General features: G+C 42.4%; 1 protein-coding gene across 6 annotated transcripts; it reads left to right on the top strand.

Annotated features, from left to right (window-relative positions):
- The first annotated feature begins 175 nt into the window (after positions 1 to 175).
- NAA50 (N-alpha-acetyltransferase 50, NatE catalytic subunit) lies at positions 176 to 20,890 on the top strand. 6 transcript variants are annotated; one of them, XM_068181898.1, is made up of 5 exons: positions 176 to 336; positions 12,731 to 12,867; positions 13,325 to 13,444; positions 14,389 to 14,455; positions 16,918 to 20,890. In XM_068181898.1, exons 1-5 carry the CDS (start codon positions 329 to 331, stop codon positions 17,096 to 17,098), a joined length of 513 nt encoding a protein of 170 aa, XP_068037999.1. In that variant the 5' UTR covers positions 176 to 328; the 3' UTR covers positions 17,099 to 20,890. The 6 variants fall into 6 exon arrangements, with proteins under 6 accessions (XP_068037999.1, XP_068038000.1, XP_068037997.1 ...); XM_068181899.1 differs by having other exon boundaries at positions 12,734 to 12,867; XM_068181896.1 differs by lacking the exon at positions 176 to 336 and adding an exon at positions 4,373 to 4,534 and having other exon boundaries at positions 12,729 to 12,867.
- Positions 20,891 to 21,098: the final 208 nt, after the last annotated feature.

Genomic DNA, 21,098 nt, shown 5'->3' on the forward strand with positions numbered 1-21,098 from the left:
GGCGCCCGCGCCCCGTCCCCGAGCCAAGCGGGGCCCCCCCATCCTCCCCCGCCCCACGGGGCGCGGCGCGTGCGCGGCGGGGGCGCGCGGGAGGGGCGGGGCGGGCGGGTCATGGCGGGCGGGGCGGGGGCGCGCGCGCGGCGTGAGGTGAGGGGTCACGGGGCGGGGCGGGGCGGGCGGAGGCCCATGTGGAGCGGGAGCGGGATTAAGATCGGGATCGGGAGGAGACCGAGCTGCCCGCGCTGAGCACGGGGAGGCCGGAGCCACACCCGCACCGCCGGGCCCTGGACGCAGCTAGTGCGGACGCCGGGCAGGCCGCGGACGCACCATGAAGGGGTGAGTGCGGGGCTCGGCCCGGGCCGGGCCCACCCGGGAGGGGAGCTGGGAGCGGGGCGGGCCCGGGCGGCGCGGCGGGCGGGAGGCGGAGAGGGCCGAGCGGTGCCGCCGCCTCTGAGCTCGGGGGGTGTTGCTGCGTCCCTCCCGCCCTCTGGGACAGGGCCCGTGGCGCGGAGTCCTTCTGGGCGAGAAAAGCCGGCGGTGTCGCCGCTGGCGCCCTTTGGGCTGAGCAGGAGCTGCCCGTCACGATCGTCCCGCCGCCGGAGCGAGGGTTCTCCGCACTGAGCCCCGCGCTGGAGCGGGCGGGACGCGGCGGCTCCTCGTGCTCGGGGGGATCCCGCCCCGCGGGGTCTGGCGATGTGCAGAGCGGGCGGGGATGCTGGCCGGGCTGTCGTCCCTGTCTGGTCCTTGTCTGGCGGTAGCAAAGAAGCGCCGCTCACTGTGTGCGAAAAAGCTGCCAACCTCGGATGCGTGTGGTTTTGCAGTGCTATTGTGTGTAACATCCTCTTAGCACTTTTGTTGGTTTTTTAAGTCTTTAATTGCTACGTGGAGGCTGTAGAGCGTGGATGGATGACAAACGAGCTGTGTTCTGTGTCGTGTTTCTGTAGCACACCCGCTGCTTTGGGCCTGGCATCGCTTCTCTCTGTTTCCTGAAAACTAGAGATTTCAAATATGCTTGGATGAAAACACTGATTTCCTTCTCAGTGGGGGCAGTGAGGTGCCGTTTTTGTACAGGAGACCGGAGGCCTTTACACTCACAGTTGTGCTTTGGTGTCAGGTGACCTGCCTGACCTTGTCCAGGTCACTTTGGGACAGGTTTTTCAATGTTGGCTAAGCCACCTAATGTTTATTAATTTCAGCATCACTTGTGCTCCACAAAATGTGCTTGTTCCAGTTCTGTGCCTCAGTTTCTTCATAGGCACAAAGGAAGCTATCCCCAGCCGATTCTCAAAAGAGCATTAAACCAGTCCCCTTGGAACCGGTGTTATGCAATGATGGGTATTATTATTCCAGTTTGGCAGCTTAAGGCAGGGTGTATGGAAGCTGAATCACTTAAGCTTTTACTAAGAAATGGTAAGGGGTTTAGCTTATTAGCAGTAGGGGTGAGGTCATACAAGACTGCTTGATAACAGCCTCTTGGCTGGTTCTTACAGCGTGTAAGCAGCTTCAGGCATCCTGAGGGGCTGGCAGGTGTCTGTGGAAAGCGGTTCAGGGATGATTGCAAATAAACAAACTCTCAGCTGACCTAACACACCTATAAGACAGGTGCGTTTGGGATATCGGACAATCCTTTATCCACCTGCACCGCCCTACATAAAATGGAACACCCCCACTCTTAGTCCCCTTAATGAGGATGCCGGAGTTTGCGGGAAGAGCAGCAGCACGGATCAGCCAGGATGAGGTGGCAGTTGATGCGATCTTGTTCAGCAGTGCTCCCGACAGAACTGGGTTTCCTTTTATCCTTTGTTGACCGATCTGCTGTTTGCTACAGCTTAGCCTTGCTCTGGTTGTGTGTCAGTCGTGGGATGGGGTTACTGGGACCTGGATGTGTGAGTGGGAAAGTGGCCCAGGCATGCCAGGCTGATGCTGTGGGGATGTCCTGGCAGGGCATGCCGGAGCTGTCTGCAGTGCTCAGTGCTCCCCAAGGAACTGAGCCTGGCCTTGCTTGCACTGATCAGGAGTTCTCATTTCCTGGGCTTTTTTACTTCTTGTAACTTTTTTTTTTTTAGAATAAAGGCTGTGGAGAAAAAACCTGCATACCACTCTTCTGCTTCCAGTGCACCAAACTTTATTTCTGTCACCTTACTTTTACTTACAGGCAGCTTTATTTCTGGTTCAACTTCAGGGCTTACTGCTTTGGGTTCTGTACTTGGTATTTCTGCTCTTATGGTACTCTTTCATCTCTTTGAAGAACAGCATATTCCTGTCTTGCCAAAACACTGTTAGCACCACACAGCAAGTTCTGGTGCAGAATAAATTCATATTCCTGTGCAGATTCTCATATTGAATCCAGGTGTTCTCTAAAAATTCAGATGGAGGCAAATATGCCGGCAGCTCAAATTGAAAAATAACCCCATTTAAATACAATGAGACTCAAAGGACTAGAGTTCAAAAGAAATGTATAAATTACACAGGGGTACTTTGGAAAAAATCCAAATTGTTTTTAAAGTTACAAAGATCAGTGAAGATCCCTAAAGTACAAGTACTGTCAAAAGATGGGTCCAAAAATAGATCTAAAGCTTCAGCTCCCAGCATATAGAAACTGATGGGCTTGAAGGGATCTGGTCTTTCTTCAGTATTGAATCCAAAATTGTGGACAAGTCCTTCAGAACAAACTGATTCCATCTGACTGTTTTTTCTGGGAATGTATGCACTGCATTGTTACCCACACCACAAAATGCAGAGATGATTTTGGAAGCACTTAGAGCAGCTGATGTTTTATCAGCTGTCATTATGAAGAGTCTACTTTGGCAGAGAAAGAATTTAAAAAGAAACTAGCCGGTTCATTGGCATGAAATTTCAGATCTTAAAGGCTGTGTAGTCAACATATGTGCCTTGCAGCCTTCTTTCTTAGCTCTCTGAATTCGAAATAGCACATAGATGTGTGTTAATAATGCATAGCATGTTGTAGTGTCTGTGTTATCAGGGTGTTTGAGGTTAGGTGACCTCTTCTACCCTGGCCCTCTGGTTTCAGAAATAGCAGAAGATTTTTTGCTTTCTCAGCTGCTTACAATTTTGTGGATTTTCTCTTATATGATGAGTTAAACACCATCTTCTCAACTGGGAACTGCTATTAGCTTTCACCTGGTTTTGTAAGACTTGGCTTTATGTTCACTCTATCCTCACCTTCTGAATAATTTTAATAGAGAATCATTGTTTTCCTTTTTTTCTTAAATGTGACTTGAAAAACTGAGGTAATTCACTGTTCTGTTAGTGAACCTCGTGATTCTCTAGAAATTAATTTATTTTTTCATTTATTATATATTATTATTGTTAGTTCTTGAATTTGAAAATCTTTTTTTTAGAACGGTGTTTGCATGAGGGAAAATACCAGTGGAAGAGACTCAGGTCCTGTAGTAATCTGGCTGTTTTTGTAGAGCAGATGTAAATAATACTCCCTGCACTTTGCTGTTTTCATGGTGTTGATTCACTTGTTGCTCAGTGGTTTTGTGTTTTCATTACCAGTTGTTATGCTGCTGGTTTTCAGGAGAGAAAACTGGAAGTCTTGCATTGGTTTTTGAGCATTTGCTGATTGCTGTTCATGACATTTGATGCCTTAAAGTAAGGGTGCATTTCTGACTTGTTTCAGTTCAGATGAAACCTATGAAAGTAAGGCATCCAGCCTTTCCCTGATGACCTTCCCTAAAAATCACATTACACGAGGCTATTGCAGGACCTGCGTGCTCCATTGCGTGCATGTACCTGCTGTGTGACCAGGATTGTCACATACATGGAGCCAGTAGGGCATGTTACGAGCAGGGCCCAGTGCCTGGGATCCTGTGCATGTGTTATTTTGTCACATTAACCTCTCCAGTTTTGATTGGAAACACCTGGGAGATTGTCATGCAGCAGCACACCTTGAGCCATGTGGTGGAAAACTGATTGAAACAGGGACTAAGTAGAGTGCTGTGTGTTAAACCAGCCTTAGAAAGAAGTGTGCATTAACTACTTTTGGGTAAGACTCTCCTAGGAGATTGCCTCTCAACTTTGTCGTGTTTGCAGCTAAGTCTCAGGTTTTGTAGTTCCTAAGGGTCCTCCTGACTTGCTGTGGAAGAGTCCTACAGGCTGCATCCTACACAACAGGTACCTGCTGCCTCAGAGAACTTCCTAACCCTGAGACTTTGCAGGGTTAGGCTGCCTTGAAGGAGAGACATCACAGCTGGGGAGTACTGAACAGAACAGAAAAATAACTATATTGTTTCTGAAAGTGTGGGGAGTCGTTATGGTAAGCTCTGATACCTCTGCTTGTTTTGCCCGGATTCAAGGAGTAAACCTTTCAAGGTCCTGAAGATGATCATGTTTCTGAGAACAGGGAGGGTTTTTTTCTCTCCTGAGTTAGAATAACAGAGTTTGTACAGAGTTGCTGAATTGTTTCCATTTGCTCGGCACAGTGCTAAGCTTAACATACATGGGAGGAAGTTCCAAGTTTATGAGAAAACTGCTGAATGGTCATATGCACTGGAGTCAGGACAAAAAAGGTAATTGAGCTTGAAAATCACTTCAGTTTTAGGCTTTTTCTGAACCTAGAAATGTCCAAGTGTGAGCTAAAGTCTGCATTTATTTTCATGGACGGTAAATTTAGACCTTGCCTATATGCAAGATTACAAATGGCTTAACAGCTTCTAAATGAGTTTATAAAACACTCAGTGCAGTTTATTATAGGTACTTTAACCTGATTTATAACTGACCACTTTGAGTTTAATTCCATAACCAGATGAAGACATTCCACGAAGTAGGAAGGATTGGGAGGGTAGGAAGGTAGCAGAGGAGTTGTAGCCATTTTACTGAAGCACTTTAGAACCCAGTCTTGTGTTTTGAGTACTGTTTGACCATTTGGTTCTTTCTGCATGTAGATGTAGCTTGGTAGTTTGGGACATTTCTGTGAAAAATGTAGTAACATTAGTTAATCACCAAATGCCACAGACTCTGCTGCCATCTCCTGAGGACAAGAAATGATGCATCCTCCTTTGCCACACTAAATCTCTTTTAAAAGGGGGAATAATGGGTGATGGTTGAGCCTGAAAAATACTTTAATCCAAGTGGAAATCATTCAGAACTTGAAGAGCGTGCCCATTTGGCAAGCATTAGAAGTGTTCAGACCAATAATCTGAGAAGGCGCTAGATATTTTTATCTAGAAGAGGAAAGAACATGAAAAGTTGGAGCTTTATATTTGTTTGAGAATTGATAAGAGAGAAGTGCAGTACTTCCTTGCATCACTCCTGCTCTATGTGAGGCAAGCAATGTCAGGATTACTTTCTTTTCCTATCTGGAAGAGAGAAAGGGAAGAAGTGACCCCTGTGGGAGTTGGTTGTGAAGCAGCAGAAGTTTGTCAGGAAGGAGTTTGAGGTGGGGAAGCCAGGGTAAGAGAGAGTCTTGTGCACAGAATACCTGGTTATTTGGAGACTCTTGGCCTTGAAGACCTGAGAGCAGCAAAGCACAGCACTGAAATGGGGTAACTGTGTATTTGTGTCAAAGTGTATTGAATGAATTCATTATAAGAAGGAAATTATACTTTAGGCTTTATTGAAAATAGAGCCAAAATCATTTCCACAACAGTGTCACTAGGCGACTAAGATTAAGATATTTCAATTTTCCTGGGGGCAGAGTATTTCTTTCTTTAATTAATTGAAAATACTGTGCTTCACAGTAAGATCTTAAGGCATGAAGTACTTCCTGAGCTTTACTTGGCCTTCCTTCTCCCTCTCCCTGCTCTGTTCTAGGCTCCATGTGATTTTTGGCCCTTGGCAGACTAGGATCTCTAACCCTGAAAAAAAATCTGATTTCCACCATCTGAGCATTGTATTTGTGCTCTCTTGAGAGTATGGGATGAGACTTGGGCAGCAGCTGAAGGCTCGTGAAAGTTTTCTCTACCTGGCACTTGGAACTGTCGGCAAAGATCACAAATTAAGTTGAAAATTGCACTTAAAGGAGATTTACTTGCTTTTAGATCTTTGGCACAAATTTTTATTTCAGAACAATTCATTCTTAGTGAAAATTAGGGAAAGGACGGGAGGAAATTATTGTTGCCTTAGAAGTGTTTTTAAGATAGGCACATGCAAATGATAGCACATTCAGTTATTTTTCATGGTATGTTATTAATATAATGTGTGATTTGAACACCTTGCAAAACCCAGCTCTGGGACTGAAATCTAAAGTATAGGTAGGAAACCTGTAATGAAGTGACTTTTTTCCCCACTATTCTAATGGACAAAGGCATATGTAAAAAAATGCATTTTCAGTGACCTATGGAAATAGTTTGTGTAAAGCAGAAAAATGATTTTCTCCTAGTATGTCAATTCCGTAGTTTCTTACCTGTGTACATACAAGTGCCCTCACGATGTATTTATGTAAATAAGGTACTTGGTAAGCATCACTTCTATTTTGAATTTGAAGGCAAGCCTCTGTTCTTACTTGATGATCATCAGGTACTTCATGAACACTAATTAGCAAAGGGTACTGATCTTCTGGGAGGCAAGTAAGGGTTATAATTGTTAGATCTGGGGACATTTAGGGTGTGGAAAGGGGAAGTAATCCATAAGGTGTCTCAGGATATAGTTAGTGGAGGCACAGAAGTAATTTTGAGGGAAGCTATTTCAAAATAGTGAAGTACTGTTTAGCAATCATGGATAGAAATCAATGTTCTTGTGAGCTTACTTTGGAGAAGAAACGAAGAGTTGAGGTTTCTGGCAGCCCTTTATCTGCTGTATGATTGCAGACAAGTTGTTTCCTCTTTCACCTGATATTGATGTACCTGGAATAGGCTGAATAAATATTTAGGCCTTAAGCTTGTCAGGTGCTCTAGAGCAGCAGAATTTTATGGACAACTAAACGATGTATATGTGTCTGCTTTTCTGTTCTGGAACAGCTACTTCTTTTTGCTATTTTAGAGTTTGAAAATTCTGTTGGCTGGGCATAGCGATTCATGCTCATTGTATCCATCTACAGAATAGGACAGCTTATCATTTTCTTGTGAAAGTTTATTTTTCACTTGAAGATTTGAGACCTAAGTGGGACATGTTTCAGCTGGAAAAACTGCGATGCTATTATAGCATAACTTTGCTTCTTGCATGTGAAGACTGGCCAGTCTTTTGTATGTGGTCAGGTTTTCTGGGTTGAAGCAGAGTAAATTATATGATATCCACATATAGTGAAGAAACTTGGCTGTAATGTGCTGTGTATTTTTTTCCTTTTTTAATGCTAAAGGGAAAGGCAGCTAGGGTCTAATGTATGTCTTGGGAAATTGTGATGCATGAAACCTTTTCACAGTGAGATCCAGTGATCTTGCAAGTCTTGAATGAAGTCTTCTGTTAATTCTGATTCTAAAATTGCTTTGTTTTCTTCTGTACATCATTGTGCTCTTCTGCAGGCCAGAACTGGGGGTAACATCCAGCAGGATATCAGGTTTCATGCAATACATGTTTTCAGTAGTAAGCAGGACTAAAGATCAGGGGTCTCAGAGCAAATTGTTAAGGCTTTTTGCATGCTAGGTTTGTACTTATCCTTCTGGTTTTCTGACAAGCGAAGCAGACTAGATATGCAGCCGACAGATCTTTGAGGTAATTGAAAACATACTGGTCTGCCCACAAGAACTAGACTAACTTGTGTGTGTGTAGCAAGACAGCTCATCCATTAAATAAAATCCTAAACACAAACAAACCAAACAAAAAAAACCCATAAAAATTCCAACAACCCCAAAACACTAGAAGAGGCTCTTTTGGCCTTGGAGTTGAATCTAAGCAGAGCCACACTCTTCAGGTCTATAGCCTTCATAGTTCTGGTTTGGTTTTATTTTATGAGCGGATTATCCTGTCTAGACTCCTGCTTTGACTTGGATGCCAAAATAGAAGCAATAAAGCTAGCTGGCCGCTTAGCAGGTGACAAACCTTCTCTGAAGTCCCCTTAATTTGTTAGGGCCCATTTCTCAGTGCTGCCTCTCCTGACTTACTCCTCAGTAAGTTTTGCAGGTTTCAGATACAGCTCTGCTAAATTTAGACTGCCAGATGCCTTCAATAAGCCCAAGCCCAGCTATCAGTTACACGGAGATCTGTTTCAGTCAGGCACAGCCCTCTGGGGAGCGACTTGCACTTTTTAAAGTTGAATGGGACTGAGATTCTTACAGCATTAAGAAACTCAAAATTCACTCTTTTCTCCCTGATGTTGGTTCTAAACTAGTGTTGGACACTTGTTATTCCCAGGGAGTGAATTTGCATTTCCTGTTGAACTGCAGCTGGAAATTGGCTGCCTCTTGAGCTGTCATTCTGCATAGCAGTTCTCTTTTGATATATGTTGAAAAGCAAAAGTCAGTCTTAACATAAGTAGCCTGTGTTACTTCCACCAGTATCAATGTAAGACATTGTAGGAAAAATAGACTGTTCAAATCATGGCACTGTAAGCTGCAGACAGAGCAATGCAACTGCAGCAGGACTAACTAGATTTCGTTTGGTCCTACAAAACATGTGAAGCTTTTTCTAGCCAGTGCCTGGAAGATCTTAGGACACTGGCATGCAAGAGCAGGAGTGTTAATGCCAATGTTCTGGGCACGCATCCAGTTTCAGGAAGTGGTGCCTGTCACCTCACTAAAGTCACACTTCTGTTCAGATTTGGTGGATCGCTCTTCACTTCCGCTCTTACATCGCTGGGCAGTGTTGCTGTGCACTTTTAACAGATAGCAGCCTATGCACCAGCAACTGATTCCCTTTACTAGAGAATTCTCCAAGTGTTTTTTTTCCCCAGTGACCAAGTCGTGGAATGTAGCAGTCGTGAAAAATGCTGAACGTATCTCGTGAAAACGTAGTCCTAGGATATGTCAGGAAAATGCTTCCAGTAGTGACAGGAAAAACTTAGTGCCATTGGACAAGACAACAGTGCTTGTTGTAATTGGTTTTGGTTAGCCATGTTTTAGGAAAATCAGCTTTAATCAGAAGGAATGTAAGGAAGAGCTAGTATGACAATAGTGGGAATTAAGAGCCAGTCATACACGAAAAGGCCAGGAGCTTGGCTTTAGTTAGAAGAAAGGTATGAAGAGATCATGATAACTCTCTGAAAAGGCTTGTGCAATGGTGCCCATCATCTCCAGGCAGCATAGAGGTACATTGGAGTACACTGGAATTACTAACTGAGAATAATGGTAGCTTGGGAACAGCTTTACAATGGAAAATGATTAAGTGGCTTCAGAATGCTGGTGTGTAGTAGTAAGAGGCCTGACCTGATAAGCCCAGGAGTCCCTCATTCCTCTGTGGTAAAAACAGCTGCTTGGGATGGGGTGACTGGCTTGTCCCAGAAGCTTTGACATCTGAGATGGAGTACAGTTGACTATTGCATCTTCCATGGAGTGCCATTTGAGCTGTGGGGTGCCAGTAGTGAGTATGGTTCTTCTTAGGAATATTAGTGGCATCATAGAGTTGAATAATTTCTTATGGGAGGGCATGTTCCTTCTGGGCATTTCAGGTTCTTTATACATCTTTATGCTTTCTCTTATGATAATTTGAGCTCGTAATTTAATTTTTTTCTTTGCAACAGCAGAGGACAAGTGTTTCTGGTACACCTTCTACTAAGCTGGAATGCACAGGACTGGCCTAGTCAGACCTTAGCTGTCACAGTAAACTTGCTTAAGTCACTGATTTGGCTGAGACTTCACTTGAAGAACCAGGTCTAGTTGTAAACTGATGTTAAAAAGTAACAACAACAAAAAAGACCCCACAAAGCTGCTTGCTTTACTTTGGTGAAAATAGGGGAGTGATAATTTTGAGTCCTTTATTACAGGTGCTTTGTCTTGGCTATTTGGAGTAGTTTTTTTCAGTCCTTAGGATCAAAGTGCATGTTTTTCTATGAATGATAAAATGTAGCACAATATGTGTAGACTGTGTTCACAGATGTACTGGATAATCTACATCCCTGTGCTCCTCTTGCACAGTATTTCCAGTTTAAACCAGGGTGAGCTGGCACTTCTGCTCAGGAACCAATTAGTTCTGCCTATGGCAACTTCTTTTCTCTTCTTTATTCTGGCAGAGGACTTGTGTGGTGAAGCCAGTCAGGGGACTGATATGGATTAAAACTAAGCTTTCCTTTTTTTGTCCAGGTTAGTTTTAATTGGTGTTGGTTCACCACATTTTTGCACAAATGTTTGTACCAGCAAGAGGATGAAAATGAGTGGCTCAGGGACAGCAAGACTGCTGCCTTTGGCAGCAGTGCCCGCTTTCCTTTGATTTTACTCAAGGCCTCGATGGCACTTTTGCCATGCTGTCCTCAGGCAAAATAATGAATTCTCATAATGTGGGTCTTCCTTTCCATGTTCTTACTTAATTTATGTATTAAATGGTTTTGTGCATAATAGATGTGGTGCTGATTTAATCAGCTAGTGTTATACATTAAAGTAATTTATGGTTTGAGTACAGGCTATTTAAACAGATCTGTTTAGGGTATTGATTTATGCTTCCTGCAGTGTTTCTCAAACTTCTTTCATATTATTCTCCAGGGGAAGATACTGTCCCTGGTTCAATTCATGTATTGACAAACCAGATAGTGACAGAGCATAGGAGACAAGCAGCAGGAGATGGCAGGAGGCAGCAGTGAATGTGGCAAGTGGTGAGAGATAGAGGGGGGAAGTCCAGGGGCTTGAGGAAATGTGTCAGCAAGTGCAAGTGCCTTTTAGCCATCTCCTAACAGAGCTAATTTCTGTGGCCTGATGCCAGCCTCGGAGGTGATGTCTTGGCTCAGCAGCTCCCAGCCTTAGGCTCTGCTTCTGCATTTATTTATTTATTTGTTCTCTGAAACTGTCTTGGTGAAGATCCATTTTCTGGCCATGTTCCTTTTCTTAGCCATCTTGTCCTGGCTGCCTGTGGTAATATATTTTTGTCCTGTTGCACTGTTGTCATAAATATTTCATAGTGACTGTCTTCTAATGCCTGGTTTGTTTGATTAGTAACTAATTAATCTTTAAATAATATTAGAAAACACTACCTAGTGATGGTCTGTGTCAGGGATTTTTGCTCAAAAGGAGATGTGGTGTGTAGCAACTTTGTTATGAGTTCATCATGCTAGCATTGCTGATCTACTGAAGCTTGGAACTGCTGATACTTTTTTGTATCACCAAGGTTAATATTGTGTTATTTGGAGAAGTGGTCTAGGCTTTCAGTAACTGAGTATGAATGTGAGGTTTGTCTCCTCCCTTACTGACCTCCTGTAGTGCACCTCATCTGACCTAGCTGGGCAGTTGACACCTGCTCCCTTTTCATTTCTACTCTCATGCAAACTGCAGCAAAAGGGACTCTTCAGGCATCTTGTCCCTCCTAGTACGAGTTTACTGAGGTGCCCCACTCCAGCAAAACTCTTTCAATATACCCAGGAACCCACATGCCACAGTTTTACTCCTGCTGTTTGTGAGGAGAAGGCAGCAGTCTTCTGCTGGCCGGGATCAGAACTTGCCTTCTGTGAGCCTGAAGAAGCCCGCTGTGCTAGGCTGAGCAGTTGTGCCCACTGGGCATAAAACAAGTACTACAGTTTCTCCACCATCTCATAACTTTGATTGCACGCTTGTTTACACTGGGAGTACTTCTGTAGTGTGAGAACGTCATCCTTATTAGCTCAGGACTCACATTGTGTTGGAATATAATTCTCAAAGGGACTTGTGCAAATGGCCATACATGAAGAAAGGAATCTTGAGAGCAAATGGTGTCTTTACTGATGTTTGGGCAGAAAACAATCTGGTTGCCCATATAAATTCAGTAAAACAGGGCTGATATGAACCTAGAATTGTGTGCTTTTCTAATTCTATGTTCACTGGCTTTCTACAGATTTTGGTTATCATTTGGGAAAAGATTTTGATTATCTTGATCTTTTTATTTCTCATTCTTGTTGTCATTGTTAAAACTGCTTGCCCTCACCCAAGAGTAACTAATCTCTTTCTTTTTATTTTTTTTTAATTTTCTTCTGTGTGTATAGTATTTCTGTCAGGAAGTTAGTTTTAGAAAAGAGAGAAGTTTGGTCTGTTTCTTCTTAGTATAATTCAGTGTATTTTAAGGTTGTGGTTCTGCTTTCAGCAGGAAGAAAGATTTCAGTGATGATCAAAGTAGATGCAGATATCACCTTGAGAAGGGCACACTTGCATATTAACAGGCTTAATATATTTGTTGCACGCAGTACTGTTGGTTGTTAGAGACAGATGTTTAGTAAGGACTTTGTCTAAGCATAGGTTTTATATTGAAAGGTGGTAAAATTGAGGCTGTCTTTGAAGCGTGGATAAGGAATTAATTTCCTTGGTTTGTTCTAGCTTCTTGTTCCTCCCATATTTTCATTGGGGTTTTAATTTTTTTTCTTATGCTCTTGATGATCAGAGGGGAAATAAGTGGGATAATGTTAATGCTAATACTTCTGTAGAGATCCATGTTCTCCTGTCTCCCACCCAGTAAAACCACACATATGCTATGGCACATTAGTGTTTAGTGTGGCCTGAGAAACTTCTGACTGTATTGAACTGACTGAAACTAGATTTGGGACTTAAATCAGCCACCAGCATAAGATTTGATTGTATGGGTTGGATGTGGCAGTTCAAATATGTATTGAGCTGACTACTAGGTGGGAGAGTTCTCTAAGGATAAGCAAAATAATTGATCTTGGGTGTCCTTAAAAGTGTTGCAGTATGTCAGATGTTAAGCATGTTTTGATTTGTTCCAGTAGCCGGATCGAGCTGGGAGATGTGACGCCACACAACATTAAGCAGCTGAAGAGGCTAAACCAGGTCATTTTTCCTGTCAGCTACAATGACAAGTTCTACAAGGATGTACTGGAGGTTGGCGAACTTGCCAAACTAGGTACAAATGTTCTTGTCAGTAATTGTGGGCTGTGGTGGCAGAAGTGGTCATCATTGCTATCCATAATGGTTTTGAATAGCAGCTCCTTCTATTTGGTTGTTTTACATCATGAAAAATAACTGTTTAAGAACCTCAAAGAAGCCACAGAGGGTCTGCGTTCTAGATAGATTACGTCCCACTGGGAATAGGCATGTTTTCTGTTGCAGAAGAAAACAGTTGTGCATTGCCAGCTTACCTTGTGATGTCATTGCTGGTTGGTGTGAACAGTGGTGAGCAACCACTGTGTCAAAGCAGCACTAGTTACTTCATTCCAAGTGTGAATCCACAATGTATATCATTTTATCTGGATGGGAGAATTAACGAGAGGGGAGGGAGGAAGATAGAGGGTGTAAATGAAAGAGCTGTATGTGTAGTTTGAGACTTGTTGCTGATAAACCTTTGTTTCCCTCCCTGGCAGCCTATTTCAATGATATTGCAGTGGGAGCAGTGTGCTGTAGGGTGGATCACTCCCAGAACCAGAAGAGACTGTACATCATGACACTTGGATGCCTGGCACCCTACCGAAGGCTAGGAATAGGTAAGGAGGGTAATTTTTTTTTTTTTTATCTGAGGCGTCAAAGAAACCAGGTTGCTGTCCAGCTTTCTAAATGCTCTTTCAGATTTTTAGTGCAAGTTAGTGCACTTTACTGATTTCTTTGGAAGGGACTTGGGGGAAAGAGTATGATTTATCATGTGCTCATTCTTTCCTGCTTTTCAGAAATGAACCTTTTGTAGAAATTTTTACTTCAGGATTTCAGATTACTTTAATCTTAATCATATTATCATAGTGTTATGTAAATACTCTGCTTCTATAGATGTGAAAATTTTTGCAGAGAGAAATGAAATAATTTGTCAGAGATATGTAGCCAGTATGCAAGTCATACGTAAGCAGAACACAACACTCCTTCATTGGCTTCTCTCTTCACTCCTCTAAATGTAGGGGCTTTATTTTGTCTTTATCACTACTGATTATTGCTGCTCAGGGGTAGCACCTGCTTTTTGTCTATATTGCATTTAGTTCTTTGCTCCACACTGCAAAGCCATAGGACAGATTAATCAAGACCTATAGTAACCTGTTTGCCTTGACAAACTAGATTGAAAAGATAATTTTATTTTAAATTATTTTACTAGGTCTTTAGTAGAAAAGCTTACCAGTTCCCTCACTGCTTTATACAATATTTTGGCTGTATTTTGAGCTGAGTTTGAGACCTTGAAACTATTAAAATAAGCTGATTTATAAGTTTGCTTCTGATCTGTTGTGATTTTTATTTCTTCTTCGTAGAAACAATGAAGTAAGGTTTATGAGCAATCAGGGACAGAATGAAATACTTACACATCATGTTTTATTTGCCTTTCCTAGTTTTCACACTCTATCATTTTAGTCTACCTACAGTTAACCTGCCTCTCCTCCAGGAAGCGCCTAGCTAAGTACAGCGTAAGTTGTGTCCTAGTTTTCCTAAGTATCTCTTTATCTTTTGGTAGGAACTAAAATGTTGAATCATGTCTTAAACATCTGTGAAAAAGATGGCACTTTTGACAACATCTATCTGTAAGTAAATGAGTTACACTCATGCATTTTTTGAGAAATGATAAAGGTAGATATGGGAGCAAAGGGATGGAGATCCAAGTGTGGGTTTAGTATATATTTTAGTGAGGTCATGGAACATCTTGTAAGTACTAGCAGGAAAGACAGGGATCATATTCTGGGCTTGTTGTGCAATGCTGAGAAAACCAAAAGCTGCTTGAATTAGAAAGGGTTCTGCAAATTTGCTGAATTTGAAAGCAATTTAGTTACAAAATTATGTTCTAGAGCAAAATTATACTGTAAGACCAAAAAAAAAACTTTTTAGAAAGGATTTTATTTTTATCATACAAGGTCATCTTCAGAATGGAAAATACTGCAAGCCTTGGATGCAGTTTTGATGCATTTCCTTTCTGTCTTTTATGACAGCACTGTGTGGGTTAGAATATTAGAGATGTTTGCAAGCACTGAAAATTTACTACATTCAGTAATAAGGCCCAACTGCTATTCTCATTCTTGCACACTGCCAGGTCAGCTATTTGTTCAGCAACACAATAAACTAGATCAGTGTGCTGACCCAGCTGGGGAAGCTGTTTTCTGTTTCTGGGTGTTATTTTTCAATCTAGTGTGTTTTGGTGGGTTGGGGGTGGTTTTCTTGTGCTTTGTTTGGTTATTTTTAAAATCAACTGCATGTCTGTGAAAGCACTTGGCATGATGCAGGCAAGAGAACAAGCACTGGGATAGAGGGTAGTACCAGTAGTCCCCCTGGAAAGAGAGTCTGGAATCCATAAATGTCAAAACTATGCTTTTCCTTTGCTGCTGGTTTCACACTTGTGCTTTTTGCTGTGCATTGGTGTCTGTGTGGTTACCAAGTGAGCTGATGGCAGTTTTTGGCTTGATCACTTCTCTGAGCCAGCTCCTCCTTGTCCATCACTGTGTTGGCCATCACACCCGTGCCAGCACGATGCACTGCTAGGGATAGGCCCACAGCAGGTACAGCTTGGATGGACTTACACTGCCACAGAACTACACCCTGAATACTTGCCAGGCCTGTGGAAGATGCTTTGTGAGGAGTGTTTCATACACTGATATCACTGTAAATGGAGTGACTTTCTCCTCAAACTCTCCCGCTTCTGCCATGGAGATGCAGACTCTTCCACGTCCTCTGCTGTTGTTGCTTTGTGCCATCTGTGTAAGAGGAGCATGTTTTAAAGAGGTGTCTGATTAAAGTTACTTTTGGCTCGTATTCCTTCCTGCTCTCCTGCCTCAGGACAATTGGTAATGAACTCTCTCTGAGTTGCCTGCATAATGGGACAGGGGCAGGCATGTTACTGTGTGTATAGTGAAGGAACTGTTTGCTGATTGTAATACAAACCCTGCCCCAAATCCTTCATAATCCTTCTTTACAGTTCCTAGACCAAGGATTCTGGCATGACAATAAATAGCCCCCAAAATCGGGCTGAAGTTCTTTTAGTGGCTCATTGATTTTATTACTCTGTCTATTGCTTATGCATCTTCTGTTTGAACATATTATGCAGTTTAGCACCAAATTTTATAGCACTGCCTAAATTTGTCATTACAATAAAGTTTAGCTTTTTGGTGCTTATTTGGCTTAACACTAAGATCTTTTGTTCTGCTGTTGCTTCCACAGTTACTTTGGTTCTGTGATTATGGAGTGTGTTGTCATGACAAAGTGGTTCACGAAGTTGTGCAGTGTCTGCTGAATTTTGGGAGTGTTTAATGAATGCCTTTTGTTGGTCCAAACATTTTTATTTCTTTTTTCTCTTTCTTATTTTTTCTTTTTTTTTTTTTTTTCTTTTTATAAACGAAACTTGTGCAAATAAATGTCCTAGTCACATAGGATAAAGAACTGGTGGCTATTTGTTTTGGAGACCTTGAAACATGCTAGCAAAATCTGTAAAACTTTAGGAGAAGTAAATAGGAGGGAAAAGGACTTTGTAAATCCATAGGACTTTTTTGTATTACAGCTTTTTGTGAGGAGAGAGGAGTGGTTGGAGTAGAGCAAAGTGTTAAAATCATATCAAACGCCATTGCCAGTTGTATGTTACAGTGTGTTGGGATCATCACTGAGACAACTCCTCTGGTCATCTGCAAAGTCTTACTACAGGAAGTTAAAGTTTTCTTTACAGTGAAACTGTTACTTATTTCCACTAAATATCTGCCATATTGCTTTATTAATATGAAGAAAAATTGAAATCACTGAGGTAGTAATGCTTCAGAGTCTTTCTGTTATCTTGTGCTTTGTGCAAGAGTTTTACTGAGGGGAAACATTTACTTCTATTGACAGCCATGGGCCATCCACGAGCTGAGTGTTAGCCCAGAATTGAATTGGGAAGGCCAACATTTCCAGTCTTAGAGTTACACCGTTGTTCCTTCTCTATCTAGATAGCTGCTTTTCTTGTCTTTAACCATTCTGAGTATGGAGACAGAGTACTGACCCCTGTCTCTCTGTGCCCTTTCTGTCCCAGGCATGTCCAGATCAGCAATGAATCTGCAATTGACTTCTACAGAAAGTTTGGCTTTGAGATCATTGAGACGAAGAAGAACTACTACAAGAGGATAGAGCCCGCAGATGCTCATGTGCTGCAGAAAAACCTCAAAGCCCCTTGTCTTGGCCAGAACGCAGATGTGCAAAAGACCGACAACTGAACAAAACCCCAGCGGACACTTTCTTGCACTTGCTTGTCGCCAAATAAGGAAAGAGAGGCCTCTTTTTTTTTGTTTGTTTGTTTGTTATTTTTGTTTTGTTTTGATTGGTTAGTTGGTTTTTTTGTTTTGGTTTATTTTTTTTTACTCCACCCCTTCATCTTATTTTTTTTTCTTGACCTCTCTCCAACAAAATGTAATGCTTCTTCCAAGGATTGTCCAATCGTGTTTGGGGTTGGGTTTTGGTTGGTTCTGGATTTTTTCTTTTTGAGCTCTCCTTTCTGGTGTTTTTTGGTTTTTTGAGGGCAGGGGGGCTGATTTTTTGGTTTTGTTTTTTGTTGGGGTGGGAAAAGGTGTGCAGATCTCTTTTAAGTTTGAGGTGTGGAGGGCTTGAGCAGGTTATCCTGATGACAAGTTTCCTTCAGAATTATTCTTTCAGTAAGCAGAATGTAAACCCAATGGGGGGGGAAAAAGGCAAAGCAATATCTTGTCCTTTGACTCCTACATTATTGTGTTTTTTATAACCTACAGGGTACTTAACTCTCCCCCAACCTTTGAATGTTACTTCAGTACTTCCCACTCTTCCTTTTAATTCCCCCACCTCAAAAAAGTATATTTAGTTCTTCCCAATATTTTTGAGTATGGCTTTTTCCTCCATCTTTTGCTGAGAAGGGTGGGCTACTTCACCATACCTTTTCACTCTGCCTGGGCTGATCTTTTTGGATGCTTTTTTTAAATACTCCTCACCCAAGCTGGTGCTACACTTCTTAACTGACTGAGAGGAGGATTTAGAGTGGTCTTTATTTTTCTTATTTTCATTTACCCAACTCCCAGCAGACTTTTGCCAGAGTAAGAGCTAGATCTGGTGTTGGCAAGAATAACCTTGTAAAAATATGAATCCTGAGGCAACACCCTTGCTTTAAAAATGGGTGAAATTCTGCAGGGCTCATTGAGAGTTAGTTTTATCTGTGTTGTTGGGATGGAAAAAGTGACTCTGACCACCTTACCAGCTTTGATGACATAAGGCAAGCACCTGTCTCCAGATAACTTTGTTACAGCTACTGAATCTGTGGTGACAGATGTAAGGGTTGAGGAAACCAGGCAGCAAGGCTAAGAAGGCAGACATGGATCTGACCCTTATCACATAGCTTTGCAGGGTCTCCTGGATTTGCTTGGTATTGGCTTGACTTGCTGTGTTAATGAGCTCCTTTGGGAGGAGGTGGTGAAGAACTGCGTGGTTTTGATCCTTTGAAGATTATTTTCCCCTTCCCCATTCAGTAGTAATAATGCAGTTCTCCTCTGGTGAGAGGGTGTTCGTGGAGCACCGGAGAAAGCAGCGTATATTAGAGCATTTTATGGGTTTGGAAAATAGGCTGGCTGGCTTCTTCCTAGTACTGTAACTTTGAGGCTGCAGTAAACTGTACTAAGCTCTGCTTTGCATCCTTTCATGCTTTGTTTGCGTGAATACCAGTGCTCCTTTCTAGGCACTGTTGCCAGCAATTTTATGTATGCCAATATAAATACCAACTTGATCTTGGACTCTTCTCCAAGCATCTGGGAAAGTGCACTGAGCTGAGACAACACCAACCTGCCCCATCCCCCATGTAGATGCTGAACTGTATTCTTTTCCTGTTTGTTTTTTTAAGTTTAGATCTGCATCTTGAATTCTTCCGCTCTGAAAGCCTCCAACCTGTAGTGTGCATTGCAGCATACATCTGGTTAGTAGGTGCTGTCCAGTCATTAGAGGGTGACTTGGGAACCAAGAATTCCAAAACAGGAATTGTGGTGAGGCAAGGGATGGCACCCCTCGCTGCACATTAGGTGGTCTTTGATACCCCAGGGATGACCATACCAGCTGCTACACAGTTACTCCTCCTTTGACAGAGGCGTGTAGCATTTGTTGGAGTGCATCTTGACAGACCTGTGCTGGAAAACGGCTGCTTAATTTGCTGAGTTTGCACTATTGGAGTCTTGGAGATGGGCAGGTGGCCAGCACCAACCCATCTGCATGGCCCGAGCACCTGTGTTTGCAACACGTGGTGGCAGACTCTGGCTAGAAAGATGCAAACGGTTCCTTTGGCCAGAGGCAGCCTAGTTTTGACAAAAGCTTATTTGCAGTACAGCTGGGACCTGCTCATGGTGGTTGTGTTGGCAGCCCGGCATCTTTCTAGAAGGGGATGTATCGAAGCACAATTAGCTTGTCATATGCCAACAGAGTCTCCCTGGCCATCCGTAGACCAAACCAAGGGAAGTATGTGGAGGGGGAGAGAGAGATAGTATTGTATTTGAGGATGTTTGTGCAGCACAGCTGTAACTCAGACCATAGCTGCCTCTGGTGCCAAGCAAAGTGCTCTTCATTCTTCTAGAACTAAGTGGTAAGTGTTTGGGTTGGGTAGATGGGTGTGGGGATATGAACTCTTAGGATTTGCTGTTGTCGTAGGCTTCCACAAATCAGTGTGTTTCACAGACAGTTATTCTTCAGGTTTAAAAGTACAAGTCTGATGTCTGAACTTACTTGGATTAACCTTGTTTCTGTCTCTTTTTGCTTTGGGCTGCCATCATTCTATGAATGTATCCATGAGAACAATTCTTAAAGCTCCTATTCCACAGCAGACCTGCCTCATTGTAACTTCTAACAAAATGTTTTGTAGGAGGTGGAAGAGAGAATAATTATTAAGACTCTTTTTCCCAGGCGATTAATCCTGGAAAACAGTTGTTGAATCTTGACTACAAGGTTTAATCTGAATCTTAAGAAAACTGTGTTCCCTGTACATGGGTATGGGCAAGTGAAGGTCAGTAGTTCTGGATGACAAACAGTTGTATTTTATTAGTCTACCAGTTGTGTTGAGTGAAGGAGGAGAGTGCTGTTACCTAGAGACACTGAAATTGTGTGAAGTATGGGCTTACTGCAGAGAGCTTCAGTTACTTTGATTGTTGCTGCAGGAGGACATCCTTCTAGCTTGAGAATAACAGCTTGTGAACAACTAAATTTTTCTAAAGTTGGGAGTTTCAGTGGGGGAAAAAAAACCACCAGCACCTGTTCTGGATGAAGATCTAGCAAGAAAAATGTATGCAACTAACAGCTTTAGAGTGTAAATTGTGTATATCCAAGTTACTACTGAATCTCTGCAACTGGCTTTGTCACACATCGGTTGAAGTATGAAGATATTACCTACAAAAAGACTCCTACTTGAGGAAACCATGGTACAGGAGAAGAATCATCCAGAAGAGAGATCCCTCATTTTTGGGAGGGGTAAGGGGGAGAATGTGTTTAGTGTATACAGAAACTGGCTGAGTTTACATGATGCAGCTAATGGTTAAACCTGCCAACTAAATATGACATACTGTTACAATTGAAACAAAATTACGTGATATTTAGTTAAATCTTGATGGTGCCCTGTGTCTAGTAAAAATTTGATCCCCCAAATTGTTTTGTTCTCCCCATGTTGTAATCCAGGGTCAGCTGCTATGCACAATGTCTGTGTTTTGTAAAGTGTTTGCTGACTTGGGTGTTTCTTTTGAATCTGCAACTGCTTCCTGATTAATTTGGCTAAGACCACCCCTGCTCTCTTGAGTTAAGATTTAGTGAAAGGTATGCTGTATGCAGTTTACAGATGCATTCTCAATGTTACAAGTTAAGTCGCAGGGGGAGCAAATTCTTCACAATAAGATGGTCCATTTTTAATCTATATCATTGCCCTTGTTGTACATCAGGAGCATGTTTTTGTTTTTCTCAAACTCTTTAGAAATACCGTTCAGAATAAACGTGCACTATTTGAGTTATGTCATTTACAACTTGTCATGTGCATTTTTTTGCTGTCCAGCTGTTCCCTTTGGAAATCAGATATACACTATTCCTCATATGTTTCATAAATTGTGTAACTCAGAAGAGTGTCTGACAACTGTGCAGAGTGAGGTCTGTTTGTTTATTTTCCCTGAAGTTAGGAGCCTTTTCTCAGAAATCCTGTGTTGTGGGGTAGGAGGGAGGAGAGGAAGAGGAACT

The sequence above is a fragment of the Anomalospiza imberbis genome, chromosome 2 (genome assembly GCF_031753505.1).
Source record: "Anomalospiza imberbis isolate Cuckoo-Finch-1a 21T00152 chromosome 2, ASM3175350v1, whole genome shotgun sequence".
NCBI classification, from domain to species: domain Eukaryota; kingdom Metazoa; phylum Chordata; class Aves; order Passeriformes; family Viduidae; genus Anomalospiza; species Anomalospiza imberbis.

What these genes read in the sequence shown, in the direction of transcription:
- NAA50 (XM_068181896.1), top strand. Translation starts at nt 4,466, where the DNA reads ATGGGAGGAAGTTCCAAGTTTATGAGAAAACTGCTGAATGGTCATATG. An exon ending in CTACCGAAGGCTAGGAATAG is followed by an intron (nt 13,445 to 14,388) that starts GTAAGGAGGGTA and finishes ATCTTTTGGTAG; the next exon opens with GAACTAAAATGTTGAATCAT. An exon ending in ACTTTTGACAACATCTATCT is followed by an intron (nt 14,456 to 16,917) that starts GTAAGTAAATGA and finishes TTTCTGTCCCAG; the next exon opens with GCATGTCCAGATCAGCAATG.